Raw genomic sequence first — 21737 nt, forward strand, 5'->3', positions numbered from 1 at the left:
TTCCAAGAATTCTTTCTTGTTTATTCTGCTAGAAATTGTTCAAAATGCAGAAAGTACTAAGACTTGAATCTTAGAAAATTGGACATCAAAGAAGCCTGTATCATTGAACTTGAAATATTGGTGATTACGATAGAAAGAAACTATATACTGAACATTTTGTAAGAACTCAACTACACAGTTTTTTCGGCAAATCTTAGGAGACAATGGTGGCAAGTACCATGAAAGTTCTAATGCTACTGATATCACAGAGAAGTAATCACAGGAACAAGAAGCAGTCTATTGGCAGCAGAAGCAATAGACAGCTGCTTCTAAAAGATCCGTTCATATAGGACATGTTTAACTTTCACCCTCAAAGTAAACTAAAGGAAACATCGTCATATCTACAAAACTTTCAGATAGAGAGACTGTCAGAATGGGGATGATGATGTTCTCCGAAGCTGATACTTTGGCTGGGGTGGTGGAGCACTGAACATCTTCTCCAGCTCCTGCAAGTCAGACAAGAATCAAAAGTTAAAAATATATCATTCAATACTGAATAACGAAAGGGGAAAGGATATGCAAAATTTAGGTGTATCAAACACTTCAAGTTTCTACTCATGATTGCCAAAATCAAGACATATCTCAAGCCATGTTATAGCTTTTGATTTATAGAGTCCATATGATACTAAATAATATCAATCAATTTAGTCATGGCAATGTCATAACATGGTTGACTATGTAAGAGAGTATCAAATCAACGAATGAAATTATTAAGCACACAAAATTTCTTACATTTATAGAGGGAGGAAATTCAAAGGGGCATTAACATTAGAATAAAGAGCAGCTGACAATAAATCCGGCTTTCAGATTACGTTATGTTAATAATGGCTATTTTATTCATATGAACAAGAGCAAAATTCTGTCAAAAGGGAAAAGAGAAGCACAAAAGAATGAAGTGATAACAACTACCGAAAGGAGATGGGATTCTAGAAGAGCTACAAAAAATGATAAAAATTGCACCAAATCTCTCAAGCCTGACGGAACTGAAGGCACCCTAAATTTATAAATTTAGTAAATGGTATTACCATGACAAACACTGATTCAAATCCAAATGTCAGACCAGGCTAACAACAAACAGCATATTTATGTCCGGTTACAAGCCAAAGCCGTGAAATTAAACACACTATATCATACATTACACAGTCCATACTGAAGATTTATAAGAAAAATGAGTGATGCTACCATGAGTTAGAGATGCAAAGAACAAGACAATTCTGAAGTCTGAACTAACAGAACAGACTTCATGAAGGAATCTCCCCTTTACAAAACACAATGAGTCCGTAAAGCCAGTGGAAATGATTTTTTAATCGATGATGAGTGTGGATCGCACTAATAGAGTGTAAATGCACTAAAAACAGAGTCACAGACTGCTCTGATGGGTCACAGATGGTGCAAGAGTCAGTTATTACGGGAAGTACAGATGTATGATGATAACAGGTCTTGCCTAAAGTCCAGGTATATTGGGGGCTTTACAATAAACCTAGGAGGAAAGTAGGTTTCACTCAATATACGGCGAACTTGTTGAGAGTAATAAAAAGTTGGTGTAGTTACCCACACTAATTATGTACGCCAGCGAGAATATTTTGTAGAAATAGAAAATTTAATCAAATGGATCATTATTCAAAGAATTTGTGCAAGTAATTGTTAAATGAAAAAGAAAAGCTAAAGCTGCCTAGGTAGAAGTACTAAAAAGGCAAAAAGAGTATTAAACTCTAATCCTCTGAAGAAACCAGTTTTGGTGTACAAAGTAGGTCGAACCCAACTAACAATGGAGAAGATCGGTAAACCATAGATGGGTTAACGGACTGTAAATTAGTGCTCTACAATCATAAAGAAGATTACAGAAATGGAAATGGATTAAGGAGAAAACAAATTAAAACACAGTTTTGAGGCACTTCTAGAGATGCATTTTGATGAAGAAATGGGATACTCTTATCTCAACATTAACAAACTTTGGGGTAGATTTATAAGGCATCTGAAAGACAGCAAATCAAGGAAAGCCACGACGGGACACAATGGAAATTCTTTAGAAGACTTTTTTTTTTTTTGATAGACAGCAGAGAAACTTTTATAGAAAATTAAAAAGGAATAAATATTACAAAAGTGAACCAGAGGTCCACAAACTCTTTTTAGAGGGCAATATTTTTTACTTCCATACCAAGACGTTGCATCAATCACCGATGAGCAAGGTATTAAAGACTAAGTTTGTCAAAGTTAAACTCACTGGCTGTGGCTCTCTCTCTCCCTCCATTCTACAAACTTCTTTTTCCACACTTTACCTCATTACAATAAGATATTTGATAATACCAATTTGTTTTGTTAGCTTCCATTTACAATGATCATTATACTTAATAAGTTGCTGGTGGTAGCATGTTTAATTTTAAAACAGTGGAAATACTACTTAGAGACATACTACACATAAATCATAAGACACCATAGGCATTATTTCTGGTGGCTATAAAAACACAAGTTTCCAAAACCAAGGCTTGTGCAGATGTAACAAACACTGTACAAAGAAGCATGAAAAGATAACTAATTTAATGCAATTTTTATTCAATTTGGTCCACTTCTCACATGATGCCACACTCAACCAATTTTTTATTTTGTTATTCAAGCTTTCCACAGCCACCAGCTCCAAATACAGACACAGAATCTTAATTCCACCCCCAACGTGCCCCATTGCATAGACCTCATAATGGCCACCTCCTTAGGGACATGGAGTGAGAGTGTAAGAACCAAGAATGTGTGATGCCAATGGCCATGCAACACATCTCAATTGCTATCATCTGTTTTTTATTTATTCTGAGCCTAACCCTGAATTTCCTACTGGGTTGACTTTCTTTGCTCAGTCTGGTTTTCATCTTTTTGTACAACAAGAAGTATCCAGGAAATCAGAATCCTGCTTAGATAAAAGGAAGGATCAAGATACAAAAGGAGAGCAGGTTTGGGACGAAAATACAAGGTTGAGGTCATAATACAGCTGCTACAATAGCAAAAACAAAAATCTTTTCTAGCACTGACTCTTAGAAGAAAAGGAGAATAGACCTAGTCCTGCAAAATTAAAGCCGAATGGCTGCTCAATACTTATCTCCAACAATACTGATTTACAAAGATAAACATCAAATGAAATAAATTAAACAACCAGCAAAGCAACGTAGCATCAAATGGAAGTGATTATCTTTTTATGCAGGAAGCTGTTAGTCACTTACCCACGTGAGATATGTTGAGTAGGATTAGAAAGGGTAAGCCAGCTGCTGAGGTTAGCAGAATTGAAGGATGACCTAAATCATTTTTATATGACACTTAAACTTATTGATTTAATCATGAGAAACCAAAGAAATTAAAAAAATTTATCATGCTACAAAATACACATACCTAAATTCTGACAGAAAATTCATGCCAAATTCAATTTACAATAGTCATTATCAAACAAATTGCAGATTTCAAGAAACAATGAATGTCCACTTTTTTCATATACAATAATAACTTTAAGAAATTTCAATTGAGAACCATAAAAATAAATTATGCAAAGTAGCAGTTTTGACAGCACACATATACATCGATACAAATTTAATTTTGTATCAAAGTCAGGAGTGTAACAATATGAAAACCATGAAAATGAACATAATAATTTCTTTCACAAGAATCATCTCACAAGGGCACAGTGACTTCCTGTTTATTTTAGAGAGGTGGGAGAAATTGAAGGGCACAGAAAAGAAACATTAGAAAAATTAAGACTAAGGTAAGAGAAAATAAATTCCAATTTTCTCTATCGGTGAAAGTATAATAGAGTAACAGGCCATTGAACCTATTAAAATGAAAGATCAAGAAACAACAGGCAATCATTCCCAGTCTACACAATCCCTCCTAAACAGAGAGAACATGCCTTTTAAATTTGTGTAAAAAAAATATCTTCAGCTTCATTCATATTATAATTCTCTAGCTACCGAACAAACGATATAGACAATCTTCAGAATCATACTACCCTCATCACATGGGTGTTTGATACTTGATACAATCATACAAATTAAACAGATCAATGAGACTTTATTGCACAGGCGATAATCACAGCTCTCGCTTTTACTTAAATAATAAAACCACCAGATCTGCAACAGCAATGCAAAACAACATGAAGAGGATGAGAAATCCTACCTTCTGCTTCCTTAGCCTTTCATTTTCCTCTTCCAGACGAGAAACTTTGTTCTCTAGTTCATTTGTGTAAGCCTGATCAAAGTACCCTTTGAGGTTAGAAGAGAATGAGAAAACATGAATGCACCAAGAGCTAAAAGTAAAACAAAATGTCATAGTGTATCTTAACAACTAAAATAACTCAAAGCCAACCTGCTTCCTTGCTCGTGAACGAGCAGCAGATTCCCGGTTCTTTATCATCCTCTTCTGCCTCCTCTCAACAGTCTTCTCAATCATATCTTCTGAGGCGCCTCTTTTCCTTCCAAGTAATTGTGGATCTGATAGTGTTCCCATTGAGGGTGAAGTTAAGCCCACCTGATTCTCCGGGAATGAAACATCCATTACTGCACCAGTCACCATGTTCATTGGCTGCGGTATTGGCTGGCCTGGCATATAAACTCCCATCATACTTTGTTGTGAATGCTGATATTGTGGATGTGGGTACGGCATCCACGGACCTTGTTGCGGAAACTGTGGTACAACATTTTGATCGACACCAACAACAGGACCATCACTTTTTTTATCAGAAGATGCCTCAGCTACAACCCCTGCTTTCACCAAGAAATCCTCCAAAGTCATCTCTCCAAGTGTAGGTTGCCGATCCCGGGGCTTCTTTTCCCCACTATTCTTGCTTTGCTGAATATCTCTCCAAACTTCGTCAACTGTCTTCTTGCTCAGGGCACTAGTTAACGACAGGCTAGCTTGACGTTGCAAGGAAGTTTGATCGGCCAATGTTGTGCCCTCCATTTCCACCTCTGCCGTCCAAACATTCTTTAAAAGCTCATCAAGGTTCATGCTGCTAAGTGGTTTCCCCAAGTCACCCAGCTGATTTTGAACCTCATCGAGTGTGAGACTATACATAGAATTTTGCCGTGCCAATGGCTGAAACTGAGACTGTTTACCGTTACTACTACCATCACCTTGAGACCCCATCATCTGCATCCCCTTCATCAACATTCATCTAAAGCGCTCATTACAAAATCTCAAACTCCAACCCCTAGAATGACATCTATAGGACCAAATTTGGCCCTAAATTCAGTAAACCAAATCTTCAAACTCAGCCCCAAATTCGGAACCTGGAATAACCATCTCAAAGTCAGGTCATCAGAAACATGCAGTTCATAATATCAGATATTAAATTTCATCAAAATCTAAACACAGAACTCAAAACAAAATTAAAAAGAAATTAAACAAAAATTTTAAAACAAGAACTCGAAACAACCTCGTCAAAGTACACAGCTTAAAATACATTCATTCAATGTGAATTAATATTGTTATTATTATTTTTGGACCTAAAAAAAAGGGAAAAAAATAAAATATTCTGGGCACGACAAGAAACTGGACCTTAACCTGAGGAACCCAGCAAACAAATCAGAGCCAGAAACAAAAATTCAATAAATCTAAAATTTAACCAGAAAAAATGTAACTTGAGCAGAAGCAGACTACATGAATGAAATAATTAGCAAAGAGAATGATGAAAACAAAATGTGAATAAGAGCTAGAAAGTTGTAATCTCCTGCATGCAAAAGCAAACGGTGAAAGTAGAGCCTCCATTGATCAAAAGTCTCAAAACTCAAAACCCAAATGCAAAAAGATCACACAAACACAACATTAAGATCAAATAATGAACTTACTTTCCATTTTGCATGAAACCAAATCAATGCTTAAAATGTAAGCAAAAGAAAATTACCCACCAAATCAAAATCAAAACCCACAACCGATCAAAATTAAAACTTTCCCAAATGTATCTGATGAGTAAAAAAACTATTTGAAAGTAATAATAATGATGATAACAATAAACAAAACGAGTGAGCTATACAAGATGAGGAAAACAAAATAAGAACCAAAACAAAAAATTTACTTACTTGGTGAGTTGAGAGTCAGGTGAGAAACTAGAATATAAATAAATAAATAAACAAATAAAGTTAAGATTTTTGGGATGAAAGAATGTATTGAGATGAAATTTGTCACCAATTTGTTTTTTTTTTGTTTTTTAATTTATTTTTTTTCCTTTTTTGGGTATCTGCAGAAGACAAGTGAGAGAGAAACAGAGAGAACAGAGAGCAAGTACCGAAAAAACAATGTGCCCAATTTTTTAATAATTTATTTATATATAAAGAAAGTGTTTAATTGGCCAATTTTTATTTTCTTTTTTAAATAAACGAAATTGATCGAATGTGGATGTGCTCATTTCATTGTCATAAGACCTCTTTCTTAATTTTCTGGCCCCACCCTTCCGTTTCATTTTAAATAAGGGGCAATATCATCCGTCCCCCTTAGTGTTTTACAAAATCATAATCTTCAATGTAATTTTTTAATGAGCACATTTTTATTATCATCTTTATTATAGTCGAACGGCAATTTAATTTTGTTCCTATCTATTTGAGTGGAATTCGAACCCAAATCTATTGTTTTCACATAATAGATTTTACCAACTTTGTTATATAGCATTCATAATTTTATTTGAGTACCTACTGTGACTATTATTCGATTAGAAATAATTAGCAAAATCCATAATCAAACTATTACACACATTTAAATAATATCAAATTTTTCAAAAACTCACTAATCAAATTATTGAATTTATTAACGGATTCTAATAGTAGGGATCCATATAAAAATAAAATCTATATCATTAGTTGAAGAAATTTTGATGTTTAAGATTCATAATTTAAGATGTTTAATATACATCTAACATAGTATTTTAAAAAAAAATTATAGTATTTAATATAAATTGTGTAAATACTTAATAATATTTTTAGATTTTCAAACGAATTATGATTTTTTAAAAATATTTTAAATCTAAATATGTATTTTTTAGATAAAAGGTTTTCCAAAGTACTAAATACATACTTTCTGGATAGAGGGTTTTCAAATATTTTAATAGAAAATGAATTTTGGTTCTGTAAGAAACATTTTAATTCAAGTACTTTGGGAAAAAATTATTCTTTAAAAGAAAATACTAATGTTATTTTCAAATATGAGTAAATTCGATTAGCCTACGTTCACATAACTAGGAATAAGCAAAAAACCAAGAATTGAATGAGCACGTTTGGTTCAAGTTTGAAAATCAAGAAAAAGGAACGATCGATTTAGTGAATTAAATAAAAAACCAAATTGAAAATTAAATAATTGAAAAAAATTGAAGGCTCAAATATTTAAAAAAAAAATAAAGCAAACCCATTAATAAATTTGATTCGACTCAACTCAATTCAGCAACAAAAAAAAAAAAAAAATCAAACATAATCATACTCATCCATACTCATAATTTCGAAATGGAGACATCACTAGAAAATAAAATTAAGAAATACGAACTTTAGTATACTCTATAAGATCAAAAAGGAAAACAATTATTCATTTTTGTTTCCTTAAAACAACTTAATTTCTCTTTAAATATAGACATCCGCAATCAAGATCAATTATAAATATATTATTACAAATATAAATATGCATGAAAGAGTATATTTTAAAATTTTTAGATGAAAAAATCCCAACTTGATAATGTCAATATAACCTCTGAATAAAAATTAAAAGGAAAAGTCTTAAATTCTCTAATAATATTGGCTATTTTATACTAAATGAGGTATACTATAATAATAATAATAATAACAACAACCAATAACTATCTGGCGTACAGCGCATTGATCCCACTTGCGACTTTCTTGACAGACAATGTTTGCTGTGAGAGTAATTTAGAAAAAAAAAATAGCAAATCAACAATTGTACATATTTTATAATCGTATTAGTATTATCATATACCTATTTGTAGAAATTATCATATGCACTTAAGTTTTAAATAAGGGATATAAAGACCCATTTTTTACCATAATACTTTTCGAATTTAGTAAGTAAAACAACAATTGACTTAAATTTTTTTGATAAATAAAAATATAATATAAATAATTTAATCTATTAGTAAAAAAAAAATAAAATATTTTTAGTATCTAAAATTATTTTGAAACTGTATATTTATTTCAATAATATATTTGTATTTATTATATAGATTTTAAATAAATCCTTGAGTAAAATAGATTTTACAATCAATCAAATATATCTCACGTACTAATAAAATTAAAATCATTTTGTATAATATTCAAAATAATTTTTATTTTCATATTACGTTTCTTTTTATTGTAAAATTTACTTCAAATATAATAAAATATGTTAATAAATTGTAAAACATTAAAATATATTATTATATTTATTTTAATATTATATTTCTATTTATTATAAAACATTATAGTCAATTTTTTTAGTTAAGATACTACAACAAAAAAAAGGTCTTGGTATTTCTATTTTCTTAGTAAAACTTTGGGTCTTCATAATCATTTCCCTAAATGTTAGGATATAACTGCTATTTTTCTATTTATAGGTTTATGTGATTTTATAAAGTTGACAAACGTATAAACAAAAAAAAAAGAAAAATTTAAAATTTAAAATAATAAAAAATAAAAGCAATAGAATAAGTTGAGAGTTTGTGTGGGAGGCAGGCCGGGGGAGGAGGGCCTTTGTCATGGCCCCCAAATGGCCAAAACTCTAGTAATCCTACCTGACAATTCTTTTGTCATTTTCCCATTTCTCTAGACGTTTCTTCAATTTCCATTTGTCTCTGTCTCTCTCATTTGTCCATCTCTTCTGCATATGTTTCTCATTCTGTTGCTACTGCCTCTTCATATGAATCAAATCACATTTTTAACAATTTTTCACCTGGTTCGTTATTCACAACTCTTTATTTTTTAATATTTGAGGGAGTGGTAAACATTTCTAATAGGAGTCAATAACCGATTCACAATAATTTATTATAATATGCTACCGATAAAACTAATAACTTATGAGTAATAATAGATATCCTAAATTTTTTTAACTTGAATTTCATCCTAAATAATATGGTATTTATTGAGTAATTGTTTACAAGATTCAAATGAACTGATTGTATTATCTCACCAAACAATTAATAAATGTCACGATAATTTTTTGAATAAAAAATTTAGGATGTATAATACTACTCTTAATTTATGACTATTTATCAATGAGCACGAGGATACAAGTACACTAGAGATACCTTTTTAAGCAATTTCTCTTTTAAATTTTAAAATTGCATTGACTATTTATTGGTGGGCTTTGTGGGGTTGACTACAAATCAGTAAGGAATTTTTTTTTTAAAATTACTGAAATAACTGAAAATTCCATCCCCTTCAAGTGCTGCACAATCCTTTGAGGAAGTGCAATAACTGCACAGACACTTGCCCAAATCCAATCAAATAATCCAACGAAATTTTCCTTTCACTTGCTTCAAGTAAAGAAGAAAAACTTGTAGCGGACACATACTTCTCAGCCACACCTTCATATTTTAGTAACAGGCTAACAACATTGGAAATAAGGGCAAACAAGTCTTTTACTTGAATAACTGACAATTCCGTCAAAGTTAACGGTAAAATTCACTAATTAGGGTGTGCGGTGATAGTTGTTGAAACATTAGGGTTGGGGCTAAAGTTTGTTGAAACATATTGGGTTGGGCGAAAAATAACCCAAAAAAAACCCTAAAAAGAGGTTAAAAAGTAAAAATTAAGAAGGGAAATTAATTTCTATTGCTCCCTCCCCTGATGTAGTTGATCTTTTAACTGTATGTTTTGAAAATCGTGCACTCGATGAGTTGAGCGACCATGTCTCTTCTTATCTGCAATTAGTCAACATCAAGGATTTGTCCCCCGCACGCCCCAAAAACTGTTTCCGGTAATTTTATATCTACTTTTGACTCACATAGTTTCAAAATTATTTTTTTCATACACGCCTTTTTGACGCGAAAATTTCAAAATACCTTGACGAACAAGTAACACAACTAACTGCACATTACGAAAATTTAAAATAATTTTTTTTTTTGTATGATTTAACTGTTACATAATGTAACTTAGCAGTTGCTTGAAAATTATAGAGATTAATTTCTTAGCACGTGATGATTATTTTCTTGATAAATACATTCTAAAACATTAGGATCGATGTCAATGGGTTCATAGCATTGTCGGGACTCGATTTTCCTTCTAATAGGGATTTATTTAGCTCCTTATTTTAGGAGTAGAGTAGATTTTTCTTTAGTATTAAGTGAGGGTCATTATCCGGATTGTACCATACTAGAATTATAAAAGAAAATATTGATTGTAAATATTAGTAGAATTCTTATTGTAATATATCAGTATTTAATATAAAAAATCATTATTCGGACTGTGTCATATTAGAATTATAAAAAAGAGTCTTAATTATTATTTAGTTATAAATATCAGTAGAGTTTTAATTGTAATATGTTAATATTTAAAAAAAATCAATTTCCAAAATACTATTACAGTATTTTATTAATCATCATATTACATGTACTAGGGTCTGGTTACGGTGCAACTGTGGTACTGTGACATAATTACATTCAACCGTTAGATGCACTTAAAGGTAGCGTTTACTTTTTGGATTGGATTGAGAATCCTGGGGAGTGGGAATCCTAGGATTGGGAGTGTGGAGTGGGAGTGGGAGTAGGTTGTTTACTTACACTGGAATTGAAGCATGGAATGGAGATCAGAATCCAATTTATGTGTTTACTTTGTCTTGGATTGGGAGTAAATAGTTTCAAATTATAATTTTATCCTTATTTAAAGAATTATAATTTTTAATTACAAAACTAATAAAAAATATATTTAATGAATAATATTTATTTTATTATATTTTTAAATTTATTATAATTATTAATATTCTTAATTATGAACAATAAATTATTAATTGTAATTTTAATATAAAATGAAATGTTATTTTATTTTATTTAATATAATTATATTAAATTTATTATTATATAAAATAATAATATAATATTATTTAGTACAAATTAATATTTTCTTAGAATAAATTATTTATTATTATTATTAAATAAATATAGTACTATTGTTTTTAAAATAAATATAATAATATTATACTTATTAATTCTCTATTAATATAATAATATTATTTTAAAATAATTTTAACTTAGAATCAATGTAAATTATTATTTAGTTAAATATAATATTATTATTTAAATAAATATAATATTATTATTTAAATAAATATAATATTATTTATTTTATTTTATTAATTATAAAACATAAAATAAAAAAAAAAGGTAGAAATGGGAGAGGTGGGAGTGGATTCCCACTCCCACCTCCCCCAATGGGAGTCCCACTCCCACTCCCCACTCCAAAAATGGGTGAGGCCCACGGAGTGGGACTCCCAATCCCTCTCCATTTTAAGTAAGTAAACGCTGGAATGGGAGGAATCCACACTCCTCACTCCCACTCCAGCAAGTAAACACAACATTAAATGAGTGGGATTCACTGATATCCAACGGCTAAATACAATTGTGACATGGTACCACAATTGCACCACAGATTTTCCCCATATAATATGTTTATTTAGCACTTTTTTTTTTTAGCTATGCTTTGATCTTACTTATTTTCGTCTTGGCCCAAATAAAACATAATTATTATTTTAAATTTTTAGAAAATTTCTTATAAAACCCCACGAACAAGAGAGATAAACGACGTTTGTTTCGGAATTTTCTCTCTCTTGAGACTGTTACCATTTTTATGTCTTGTCTTGTCTTATCTTGGACCCCTACTTATCTCCTAACTCAAAATCTTTGGAGCCCACATTTATTACAATTGCAGTGAATTGCATTTACAGAGTCATTGTCAACGGATCACATCACCTTTAACTTGGTCGCACTTCAACTCATCACATATGCCCGCTTTTTTAGGTGGTGCTTGAAGGGAAGAAACAAGAGAATACGAGAGGAAGGAGGAAGAAAGAAATAAAAAAAATAAAAGTAGAATCCAATTCTATTGCATGACTAGATATAAAGTTCTAAGGGAGAAAGATTTTATTTATTTAGATAATTTTACTCTTTAATTAGTGTTGAATTTTGAAAATTTTCCGTGAATTATAATTAAAAAGCAAAAAAAATTTAATTTAATCTAAAAAAATAATACTTTTATGCTAACCTAACATACGCAAAATTTGCCACTCCGCTTATTATTAATTATTATTAAATAAATATATACTATTAAAATTAAATAAATAAAATAGTATTATATTTTGAAAAAAAAAGATAATATATAGTAATATTATTAATTCTCTATAAATACAATAATATTATTTTAATAAATATAATTATATTACATTTAGTAAAGCAATTGTAGAAAATGAAGAGGTGAGAGTGAATTTCTATTCCTACCTCCCCCCTAAGATTGAGAATCCCACTCCTAACCCAAAAAATGAGTAAAACTTATGGAGTTGACTCCCATTCTCCTCTTTAAATGAGTAATTAAATATTGAAGTGGAAGGAATTTATATTCCCCACTTTTACTCCAGTAAATAAATATTGAAGTAGAAGAAATCAATACCCTCCACTCTCACTCTAGCGAATAAACACAGCATGAGGGGTTGTGGATTGTATAAATTTATTTGCATCATGGTTAGTGCATATAAGGATCTGCATAAGACTCATCAATTTACTAGATTTAGGTAAATTTTAAAGACCCACCAACTTCTCTTGGGTTTAGGCTGATCTTGCAATATTTATTTATTTATTATTTTTATTCAATTATTTAATTACTTTTTTTATTTATAATATATAAATGCTTAAATTACGGCTGACGATTTATGGTGTGTTTATTTATCAAATTAGGAATCAGAATTCGTAGTCATAATCAAACCCATATTTACTTGCTAAAATAAAGAAAGGAACGAGATCCATTTTGGCAAGCCCTCCCCACCAAATTGAGAATGGGACTTTGACTCCCAAAGGAATTGGGAATAGACTCCCATTCCTGGAACTCCCTAAAATATGCCACTTAAATTGCTTTATTGCAACTTTATCCTCTTTTTAGATAATCAAAGACACAAAATACAAAAAAATAATTGACAATCACAACAATCAAGACCTAGATTTCGTAAGATAGTATGTTGGATCGCGTCCTCAATCATCGCATACGTTGTTAGTGTCTTTCACTTGTGAATTTGAAGATGAAGAATAGACAAGGAATAATTTTATTGAATAATAATAACAATCATAATAATTATAATAAAAAATAAAAATAATGGTAATGATACAATAAGGTTATTGTAATAAATTAAAACAATTTATTCCGATTCTATAATAAAATGAATACATTAATAACAATATTCATTACAATTCTGATTCCTACAGCTAAAGTAAATAATTTATTCTGATTTATATTCTCTATTCTAATTTTAACCCATTTCGATTCCAGTTCATTTCTATCCCGACCCATTCCAATTACCAATTAATACATCATACTTTAGCAAACTATCGTTGGTGGCTAGTGGGCAGCTATTGTAGTTTTTCAGTTGCTTTGTAACTGCAGATATTAATACAGTTCTGTAAAGTCCATGACGAGGATTTCCTTGGTGCTATTGTAGTTGTTTTTTTTCAAACGATGAGTGAAATAATATTAAATTTATTGCCCTTTCAATACAATACATTATAATCTAACCCAAGACGATGCCGCACGCCAACGCAACCTTAGAACTCCAAAGTTTATGAAAGCCTCGACAATAAATAGATAATTTATTAGGCCCAAATCAAAAGCCCAAGTCATGAGTGTCATAGTGTCCCATGTGTCGCGTGGAAGGTAATTCATGCGGCTGAAAAGGACAACCCAAAAAAAAAGAAAAAAAAGAAAACGAGATTCAAAATCACATAAGCGCTCTCAAAACGCAAACGTCGTGTCGGTTGAGAATCACTCTTTTTACTTTTTTTTTTTTTGGTCAGTTTTCGAGATCTGCAATCTTTTTTTTTTTAACCCCCATTTTGTTCGTAAACAAATTTAATATTATTCCCTCCAATTCTCATTTCCAATTGAAATTTTTGGGTTTCAAGATTCCTCCAATTAAAGAATGTCCGCTTCCGCGGTCTCGATCACGGCCAACACCGCGGCTCGTCGGCGGCCGGTGGTGATCAACGACAAGAAATCCAACAACAACAACATAGAGTTGGTCTCCGTCGATCCTCAGCTCAATGGCGTCGGCGACGACAAGCCCACCGCCGCTCAAAGCAAAGATCTGAGTCACCACTCGATTCGCGGCGAGGCGGTCGTTGATAAAGACACCTTGGTGCAAGTGAAGAAGAGCGGGTTGGCTAATTCTACGGTGTCGCCTCGTCGGAGCCGGAAGTCCTCGCCGAAGCCGGAGAAGCCGCGGTGGGCGACTGTGGTGAGTATTTTTACAAAGAATTTCTTGCTTTTGGTGGCTGTGTTGGGGTTAGGGCAGATGATTAGGAGAGTGTATTTGAAATCTGGGGATTCGGCTGGGGCAGAATTGGGGTTTTCGGAGTTTGAGAGGCGAATTACGGAAGTTGAGAATTTTTTGAAGACTACTACGAAAATGATGCAGCTTCAAGTTGAAGTGCTTGATAGAAAAGTTGAGAGTGAAATGGGAGGATTGAGAAGGGAAGTGAGTAAAAGCATTGATGATAAAAGTGTAATTTTAGAGCGTGAGTTGAAGAAATTGGAGGAGAAAAGTGAAGGATTGGAGAGGACGTTGAGTGAATTGAAAGCAGTTGATTGGTTGTCGAAAGAGGAATTTGAAAAGTTTTTTGAAGAGTTTAAGAAACAGAAGAGTGGGGAATTGAGTGAAAATGATGTGAGTTTGGATGATATAAGGGTTTATGCGAGGGAGATTGTCGAGAAGGAAATTGAGAAGCATGCGGCCGATGGACTTGGGAGAGTGGACTATGCATTGGCGACCAGTGGGGCTTTCGTTATCAAGCATTCAGATGCTTATTTGGCTGGGAAGGGGTCTAATTGGTTATCGCTCAGTAGTAGAAATGGGGTACATAGTTATGCTGATAAGATGCTAAAACCAAGTTTTGGGGAGCCTGGCCAGTGTTTTCCTTTGAAAGGAAGTAGTGGCTTTGTTCAGATTAAGCTGAGGACGGCTATTATTCCGGAGGCTATCACTTTGGAGCATGTTGCAAAGGTAATTCATACAACCAAATGATCTATTTATCTGCATTCCAAGGTTATTGATTTCACTGTCTATTTAATTTGTGTTCTCATTTTCTATATGTTTGATAATTTTCTTTTTTTATTATAAAAAATTGTTTATTAGATGCCTGTGTTTATCAATGCAATGATATTAGATACTGAATTTGAAGTTTTCCCATGTGAATAATTTCAACATACAGACTTACTGCAAATGGTCTTAGTAGAGCCGTTATAAGTTTTGCTTCCCGTATATTTAGGTTTGTTCTCAATTAAAGTCAATCTGTTTTCAAATATTAAGTTGGGCCTAGAGGATGTAAGGTTTACACTAAAAGGTACTGTGTATTGGGCATTTGAAGCTATTTTTAGGGTTTTTTAAAAAATAATGTGTTTATGTTATGTAAAGAATCTAGTTTTCCTGGTTAATCTAAATGATATTTTTCTTTCCAGGTTAGATTTATCAGTAAGTAGCTTATTTTTTGTTCTTCCTTCAAAATTAAGATCCTTTGAGTGTAATATTCTTGCTAGGTTAGCTTGTCACTCTCTAGTTTTGGTGACTTATCACTGGTTTGGACTTCGGATGAAGGATTTAACTCTTCCTTATAAGTTTAATGCAACATTGAAGGAATAGAGTTATGAATTCATTATCTCATCCCAAATTCCATTCTCATGTCCTGAAGCCAGTTATAGCCTAACAACCAAATTTTATGTGCCATTATGACTTTTGTATGAAGAAGAGAAAGAGGCTAGGGTTATAAAGACTTCGAAGAAGAATGTGGAATTTTTTTACCTACCAGCATGTGAAAGCTGCTGTTAGTACTCCTTTCTGTTCAAACAATTGGTTTCTAGCTGTGTTTACTTATTGTTATACGTTATATGAAAGCTGTGTTGGAATAGAACTTGGAATATAATGTGTATGTGAGTAGTTTTTTTTTTTTTGGGGGGAGGGGGGAGATTGATTTTGGACCAACTTGGTGTCTTTATGTTTGTGTGTATGTTATTTGTCTGTTTGAATATAGTAATATTTCAACAATAACAGATTTTTATTGAAAGGATTTTCTTTTCTAATGTAGACTTAAATTGATAATTTGACTTGTCTAGCAGCTGTATTTGGTTCTTAAACTCATCTTGTGATGCATTACAGTAGGAATCTTGATAATCTTGGTTAATACAGCATGCATCAATTCAATAGTTGCTTTTTTCTGTTGACAACCTGGGAGTGTAAGTTGCTTGTATATGTGGAGAAAGTTTGACAAACATTCGATGCATAGTACATAAGAGCCGGTAATGGCATAATTGTTCTGATTCAACAATTTGGTGTGTTTATAGACAGTTGCTTCCGGTGTGGGCGTAAACTTCAAAACTTCTAGCACTATAGAAAATTTAGTATTGATGGAAGTTGATATGTTGAAAAACTCAGTTAATCTCCATTGGAGTAAATAGTCATTTGGTTGGAGTTTAAGCTTGATCTGTACTTGATAGGCAATGCAACCTAGCCTAAGCTACTTTTAAGTCCTCTTTTGATTTTTGCTCAAGCCTGAATTTCTAGCTGTTTGTTCTTGTGTTTTAAATTTTTAAGTTGGAATACCATTGTATAGGAGTGGTCAGGTATACTTTTTGTATAGCTTTAAAGGCTTATCTTTTTCGCTTACTTAGTGGACAACTGGTCTACTCTCTATTTTGATTTTTCTCCGTTATTACACTTTTGAGTTTCATATTAAAAAGAAAATTTTTACTGCCGAGCTTGAAAACCAAGGTTTCTGCTACGCTTAACTTTTTTGCTTCTCTATTGTTAATGATCATTGTGGGAGCTTGTAATGGGTTTGCAGGTCACGAGTGTTTCAAGCTTATAGTACTGATGTATGTAAGTTGGATACCCTAGAGTGACACTTATTTATATTTTTTATCCTTTGGATTTGGGCATTTGTTTGCCAATCTTAATCTTACTGTTTGTTCTCTATGTAGTATTTCTGAACCTAGCCGCATGATATTAGATTTAAATATATATTTTGCTACTTTCAACTGTGCTTCAAAGTTCATTCATTGAAGGAGCCCATTCATTGATGTTTCGTAAAATGGTAATGTTATGCAAAATGACAATAAGAAATTGGATATTTTGTTTTAAGGTCTCAGTTTCTCTCTTAGCGAATTCAGAATTTTGTTTTTTTTTTTTAAGCCAAACATGCGGATTTAGAAGGCCAAATAAATAATAATTTGTTTGTTTGACCTATTGATTTCCAAACTATCTTCTGTTATGCTGCAAACTCGCTTCAGACAGTTTCATAAGTACATCTACAGAAGAGACACATTTCTTGAATTCTAAAATTTGTATGTTGGAATGACGACACATTTTGCTGGCTTTGCTTTTACAGAACAATGGACTGTTTTGTAAACTGATAATAGATGCTCCCTAAGAAGTTAGTAGTTTTAATGGTCAATTTGTGGGCTAGACAAAGTGATAGTGGAAATGGTATTTTGTCAGTCCTAGTTGTATTACAATTTACAAGCAGGAATTTATATTACGTACTTGTGGCTAGTGAGTCAATGGCTTGTTGTATGTAAAATGGTCCTCTTCATTTCTGATACCAGTTATGAAACTGTGGTTTAGTGCTTTTTAATGTGATGTAAAGCATTAGTTTTACAGATAGTTTATCCTCGGTAAACGTTCAGGTTTCATCTCTTCTGATTTTCTTATTATGAAGTAGTAAAAGCTATATGTCATTATTTAATATAATTAGTTTTTCTTCATTTACCTAAAGGTGGGATAGTGTTTTGAGATAGGTGCCTAGGCTGGTCTAGTATTGTATAGGGGTGATTGGTATATTTTTCTATAGCACGGAAAAGTTTTCATTGTCTTGCTTTCTTAGTGGACAGCTGGTCCACTCCTTGTAACAATTCTTCATCATTAATACAATTTACAGTTTCTTTTACACACGCGCGCGCGCGCGCGCACACACACACACACACACACACACACATAAAAAATTAGTTTTTGCTGAAAGAACTAAATTGTTGAGGTTGAATGCTATATAGGAAGTTGAAATAATAATTATATGTTGGTGAAGATTGGGATGGATTGGATATGGACCATGTAGGTCTTGTTAAGAAGCTAACGATTTTGTTTCTTAAGCTTTAGCTCCAGATAATTTCATCTGTATTTTAGTTACTTCTTTGAATGTTGTAATTTTTTTTGAAATTTTGTTAAGTAGGGAGCAATCCTCAAGTATCATATCTAAGTTATTATAAACATTAATCCAAAGATAAATGGGGTAATACTGGCAGACCACTGCCAGGAAGTTGACAGGATTTTGACTTCTACCCCCTATTTTAGAATTTTTTTTTTTTACCCTCTCCCTCTGCACGGTTGTAATATGTTGATCAAATCATGTCAACAAGTGCCTTGTAGTTGGAGTATACTATGTTGTTCTCCTCATCTTACAATTACAGTTTTGCTTAGAGATAATTGTTTTGATATCAAGGATGTTTTGTTAGTTTTTTGGTTCTTACTTTTCCTATGTGTTTCTTATGGGGAAACTGGGAAAGAAATTTGGAGTGAATAGCTCAGTAAGCAATTCTATGGGTTAAAAAAAATGAAAAATTATCATCTGATGGCAAAATTTGAAGTTGGTTTAATCGAACCCACTTCAAGTTTGGAGAGTGAGAGATGAATTTGGAGACTGTTAGGTGCTGCATTTGTGCACTAGTGTATATTTTTAGATTTTCTTCTCATTTTCCTGCCACAAGTAGTCACTTCTGCTATTGCTGCTGTTGGTATATTTGTTTGTGGTTAACATAGTTGACAAAAAGTGTGTAGGATTGAAATTGTGATTGCGTTGCCAGTATTTTTTCAGTTTGTGCGGATGCTTGTTGACCTTTCCTGGAACAAGGATTAGGGAATTGGTGAAGACTAAAGGATCCATCGACACCATACTCTTGCTCTAGTTTCTGGTTCTTCTCCTATTTTTCCCCTAATTCTTTGGCAGTGCCATTGCTTCTACTTACATTTTCTTTTTTAACATTTTGACAAACACAGTTTTGGTGAGAAGATGCTTTTAATTTTGCTGCTTTCTTTGGTTGGCCTGCCATTGTAGAAGCTTTTATCTCCTTTGTATTGTTCATGTTATAAATTTGTGGATTTAAGTTGTGGTAATCATGGATTGGAGCAATTGCCTGCTTTTGCTATTCCATCTGCTGGAAGCCTGGAATGAGCTTTATTATTCATCATCCTTCTAGATTTTTAGTATTGCATGTGAGGTTTGGTACTAATCCAAGACCAATGTACTGTCTTTCTCAGTTTTACATTTGCAATAAAATTATAAAACTAACTAAAACATTTGCAAAAAAATTATAAAACTAACTGAAGTTACTAAATCTTTTGTTTGTTATGTGACCAGAGCGTTGCTTACGACAGATCTAGTGCTCCCAAGGACTGCCGAGTCTCTGGATGGCTTCAGGGGGATGACAGTGATTTAGCAGTTGGTGCTGAAAAGATGTTTCTGTTGACTGAGTTTACCTACGACCTCGATAAAAGCAATGCTCAGACCTTCAATGTCTTGGACTTGCCAGGCTCCGGCGTTGTTGACACTGTCAGGCTGGACTTTACATCCAACCATGGAAGTTCTTCCCATACTTGCATATATCGCTTGAGGGTGCATGGTCGTGAACCTGATTCTGTTTCCGTGTTGGCTATGCAGTCCTGATGAGCAAGTTCTTTCCCCATGTTTCTACAAACCACCTGTAATTGCCATCCCTGTATCTCTATTTCTCCGCTTAGATTTTACTTCAAAAATTCTGTATGTTAGATGCAGATTATTCACTTATGTTTAGATTTTTGTGCTGCCTGATGTTAGTATTATCAAAACAAAAATGAACATGAATTCGATTTATGATTTAGGGCCACGGGACTAAAGTTACTGTACTGACTTTGAAAGATCCAAGTGTAAAAGAGAATCAGATGAGTCTTGAACAATTGATCTGGTCATTGGTAAAAAACAAGAATCCTTATAGTGACTTCGGGAATTCCTCGCAATCTTCATGGGCGAATTAAGAGCAACTTTTGAAGCAGGCATTTTTAGAGTTTTGGTAGATGTTGTAAACAAACTTTTGCAAGGCTCAATCTTTTGTACAAAGTGGGTTAGTTTTTAAGATTGAACTGAAATTTTTTAATATATTTTGCTGTGTGCATACTGCATACTCTTTCAGAAACAAAAGACCACAAGGGATGAAGCAAATCCCCAGAACCCCTTATTTGCATATCAATTGAAAAGCACTTTTACACAAGAGACATTTACACGAACCCTTGACAATTTTTAAATGAGGTCCTACACAAGCTCTTGCTGTCTTGCAGATACTGTGAAATGATTAAAGACGAAAGTTGCCGGCTACCCATAAGGCATCGGCTGCCATTTGTAAAATGCTTAAAAGTTTCTAAGAGGTGGGTTCTTCTCTCTCATAATGTGGTCCTGATTGGAGACAAGAGAATAACACATAAGAGGAATTTGCTTTTACAAAACTCAAAAAAGAGTAGTGGGGCTTTGAAGCACAAAAATAGAAATTCCAAATAGGTTGTCTGTGAGACCAAATGTTTTGTTCTTTTTTGAGTTTTTTGAGTTTCATTTGGGCTTTGGCTGTGGAAAAAGCAGCCAGTCTTCCAACTTTTAAGGCAATATCCAATTTCCAAGAATAGTATGGACCAGACATTTTTGGTCTATTGAGAACCCAAGACTCGAAGACTTCTGAGTCCTTCAATTTTGCTGCTTTCTGTGAGCAATCAATTGCTTTGATGTTTTGAGTACTTGATTTCTTGCTCATTACCAGGGGGTCTAACGCTCTTTGAGTCTTTGACTACAAATACTGGGATTTTGTAAATGTCATTAATAAATTCATGTCCTGGACCCCAACTTCTTCTTTCATCATGTCATTATTATAAAAGTAAAGATTTGATGCTCTTATTTGTATCCCACAATTTATGTACCGTTCTGATCATTTGATGGTCTCCAAACTATCAAACAAAATTATGAAACAAGATGTAAAATGTTATCCAAACATTTAACAATGGATAATGAATTAATGAATGGCTTTTGAGAAATGGACTTTGCCACACTGACAGGAAACCACGATTAAACAAGTACTAATTTCCACGATTTTGGCTTCAACTTTTTGCAGGCCAGCCACACGTGGGCATCCACTTTCCTCTCTTCCACACTTTTTCCCATTCAAACTTCTCGTCACCCAATAAAAATTCTCCAAAATAATATTAAAAAAACCCAAAACTAAACTTCTAAAAATGAAAATTAAGAAAGAAAAAAAAGAAAAAACAACAAAATCAATCTGACGAACCCCAAATCAAAAGTCACCACCATTCCCTATGACAAGGAAACAACAAGGGGAAAGTGTTTGAAGGGACATTTTAGATTTGATGCCCACTTTTGACCCTTTTTTAGTTTCTCAATAAAACAATAATAAAAAAAACATAAAATAAAATAAAAAACACAC

At 32.7% G+C, this 21737-nt stretch overlaps 2 protein-coding genes across 3 annotated transcripts; one reads left to right on the top strand and one right to left on the bottom strand.

Annotated features, from left to right (window-relative positions):
• Positions 1-98: 98 nt before the first annotated feature.
• On the bottom strand, positions 99-6301 carry LOC18043128 (ABSCISIC ACID-INSENSITIVE 5-like protein 2). Of its 2 annotated transcripts, none has more exons than XM_006432467.2 (4): positions 6093-6301; positions 4381-5303; positions 4192-4263; positions 99-485 (listed from the first exon to the last, which is right to left on the bottom strand). In XM_006432467.2, the coding sequence occupies exons 2-4, from the start codon at positions 5182-5184 to the stop codon at positions 408-410; spliced, it is 954 nt and encodes a 317-aa protein (XP_006432530.2). In that variant the 5' UTR covers positions 5185-5303; positions 6093-6301; the 3' UTR covers positions 99-407. The 2 variants fall into 2 exon arrangements, with proteins under 2 accessions (XP_006432530.2, XP_024039912.1); XM_024184144.1 differs by lacking the exon at positions 6093-6301 and adding an exon at positions 5862-5897.
• A 7732-nt stretch (positions 6302-14033) lies between these two features.
• LOC18043015 (SUN domain-containing protein 1) lies at positions 14034-20396 on the top strand. The gene is made up of 2 exons (XM_006432468.2): positions 14034-15237; positions 19637-20396. The coding sequence occupies exons 1-2, from the start codon at positions 14158-14160 to the stop codon at positions 19940-19942; spliced, it is 1386 nt and encodes a 461-aa protein (XP_006432531.2). The 5' UTR covers positions 14034-14157; the 3' UTR covers positions 19943-20396.
• The last annotated feature ends 1341 nt before the right edge of the window (positions 20397-21737 follow it).

This window comes from Citrus clementina, unplaced genomic scaffold (assembly GCF_000493195.1).
Source record: "Citrus clementina cultivar Clemenules unplaced genomic scaffold, Citrus_clementina_v1.0 scaffold_5, whole genome shotgun sequence".
Classification (NCBI taxonomy): Eukaryota; Viridiplantae; Streptophyta; class Magnoliopsida; order Sapindales; family Rutaceae; genus Citrus; species Citrus x clementina.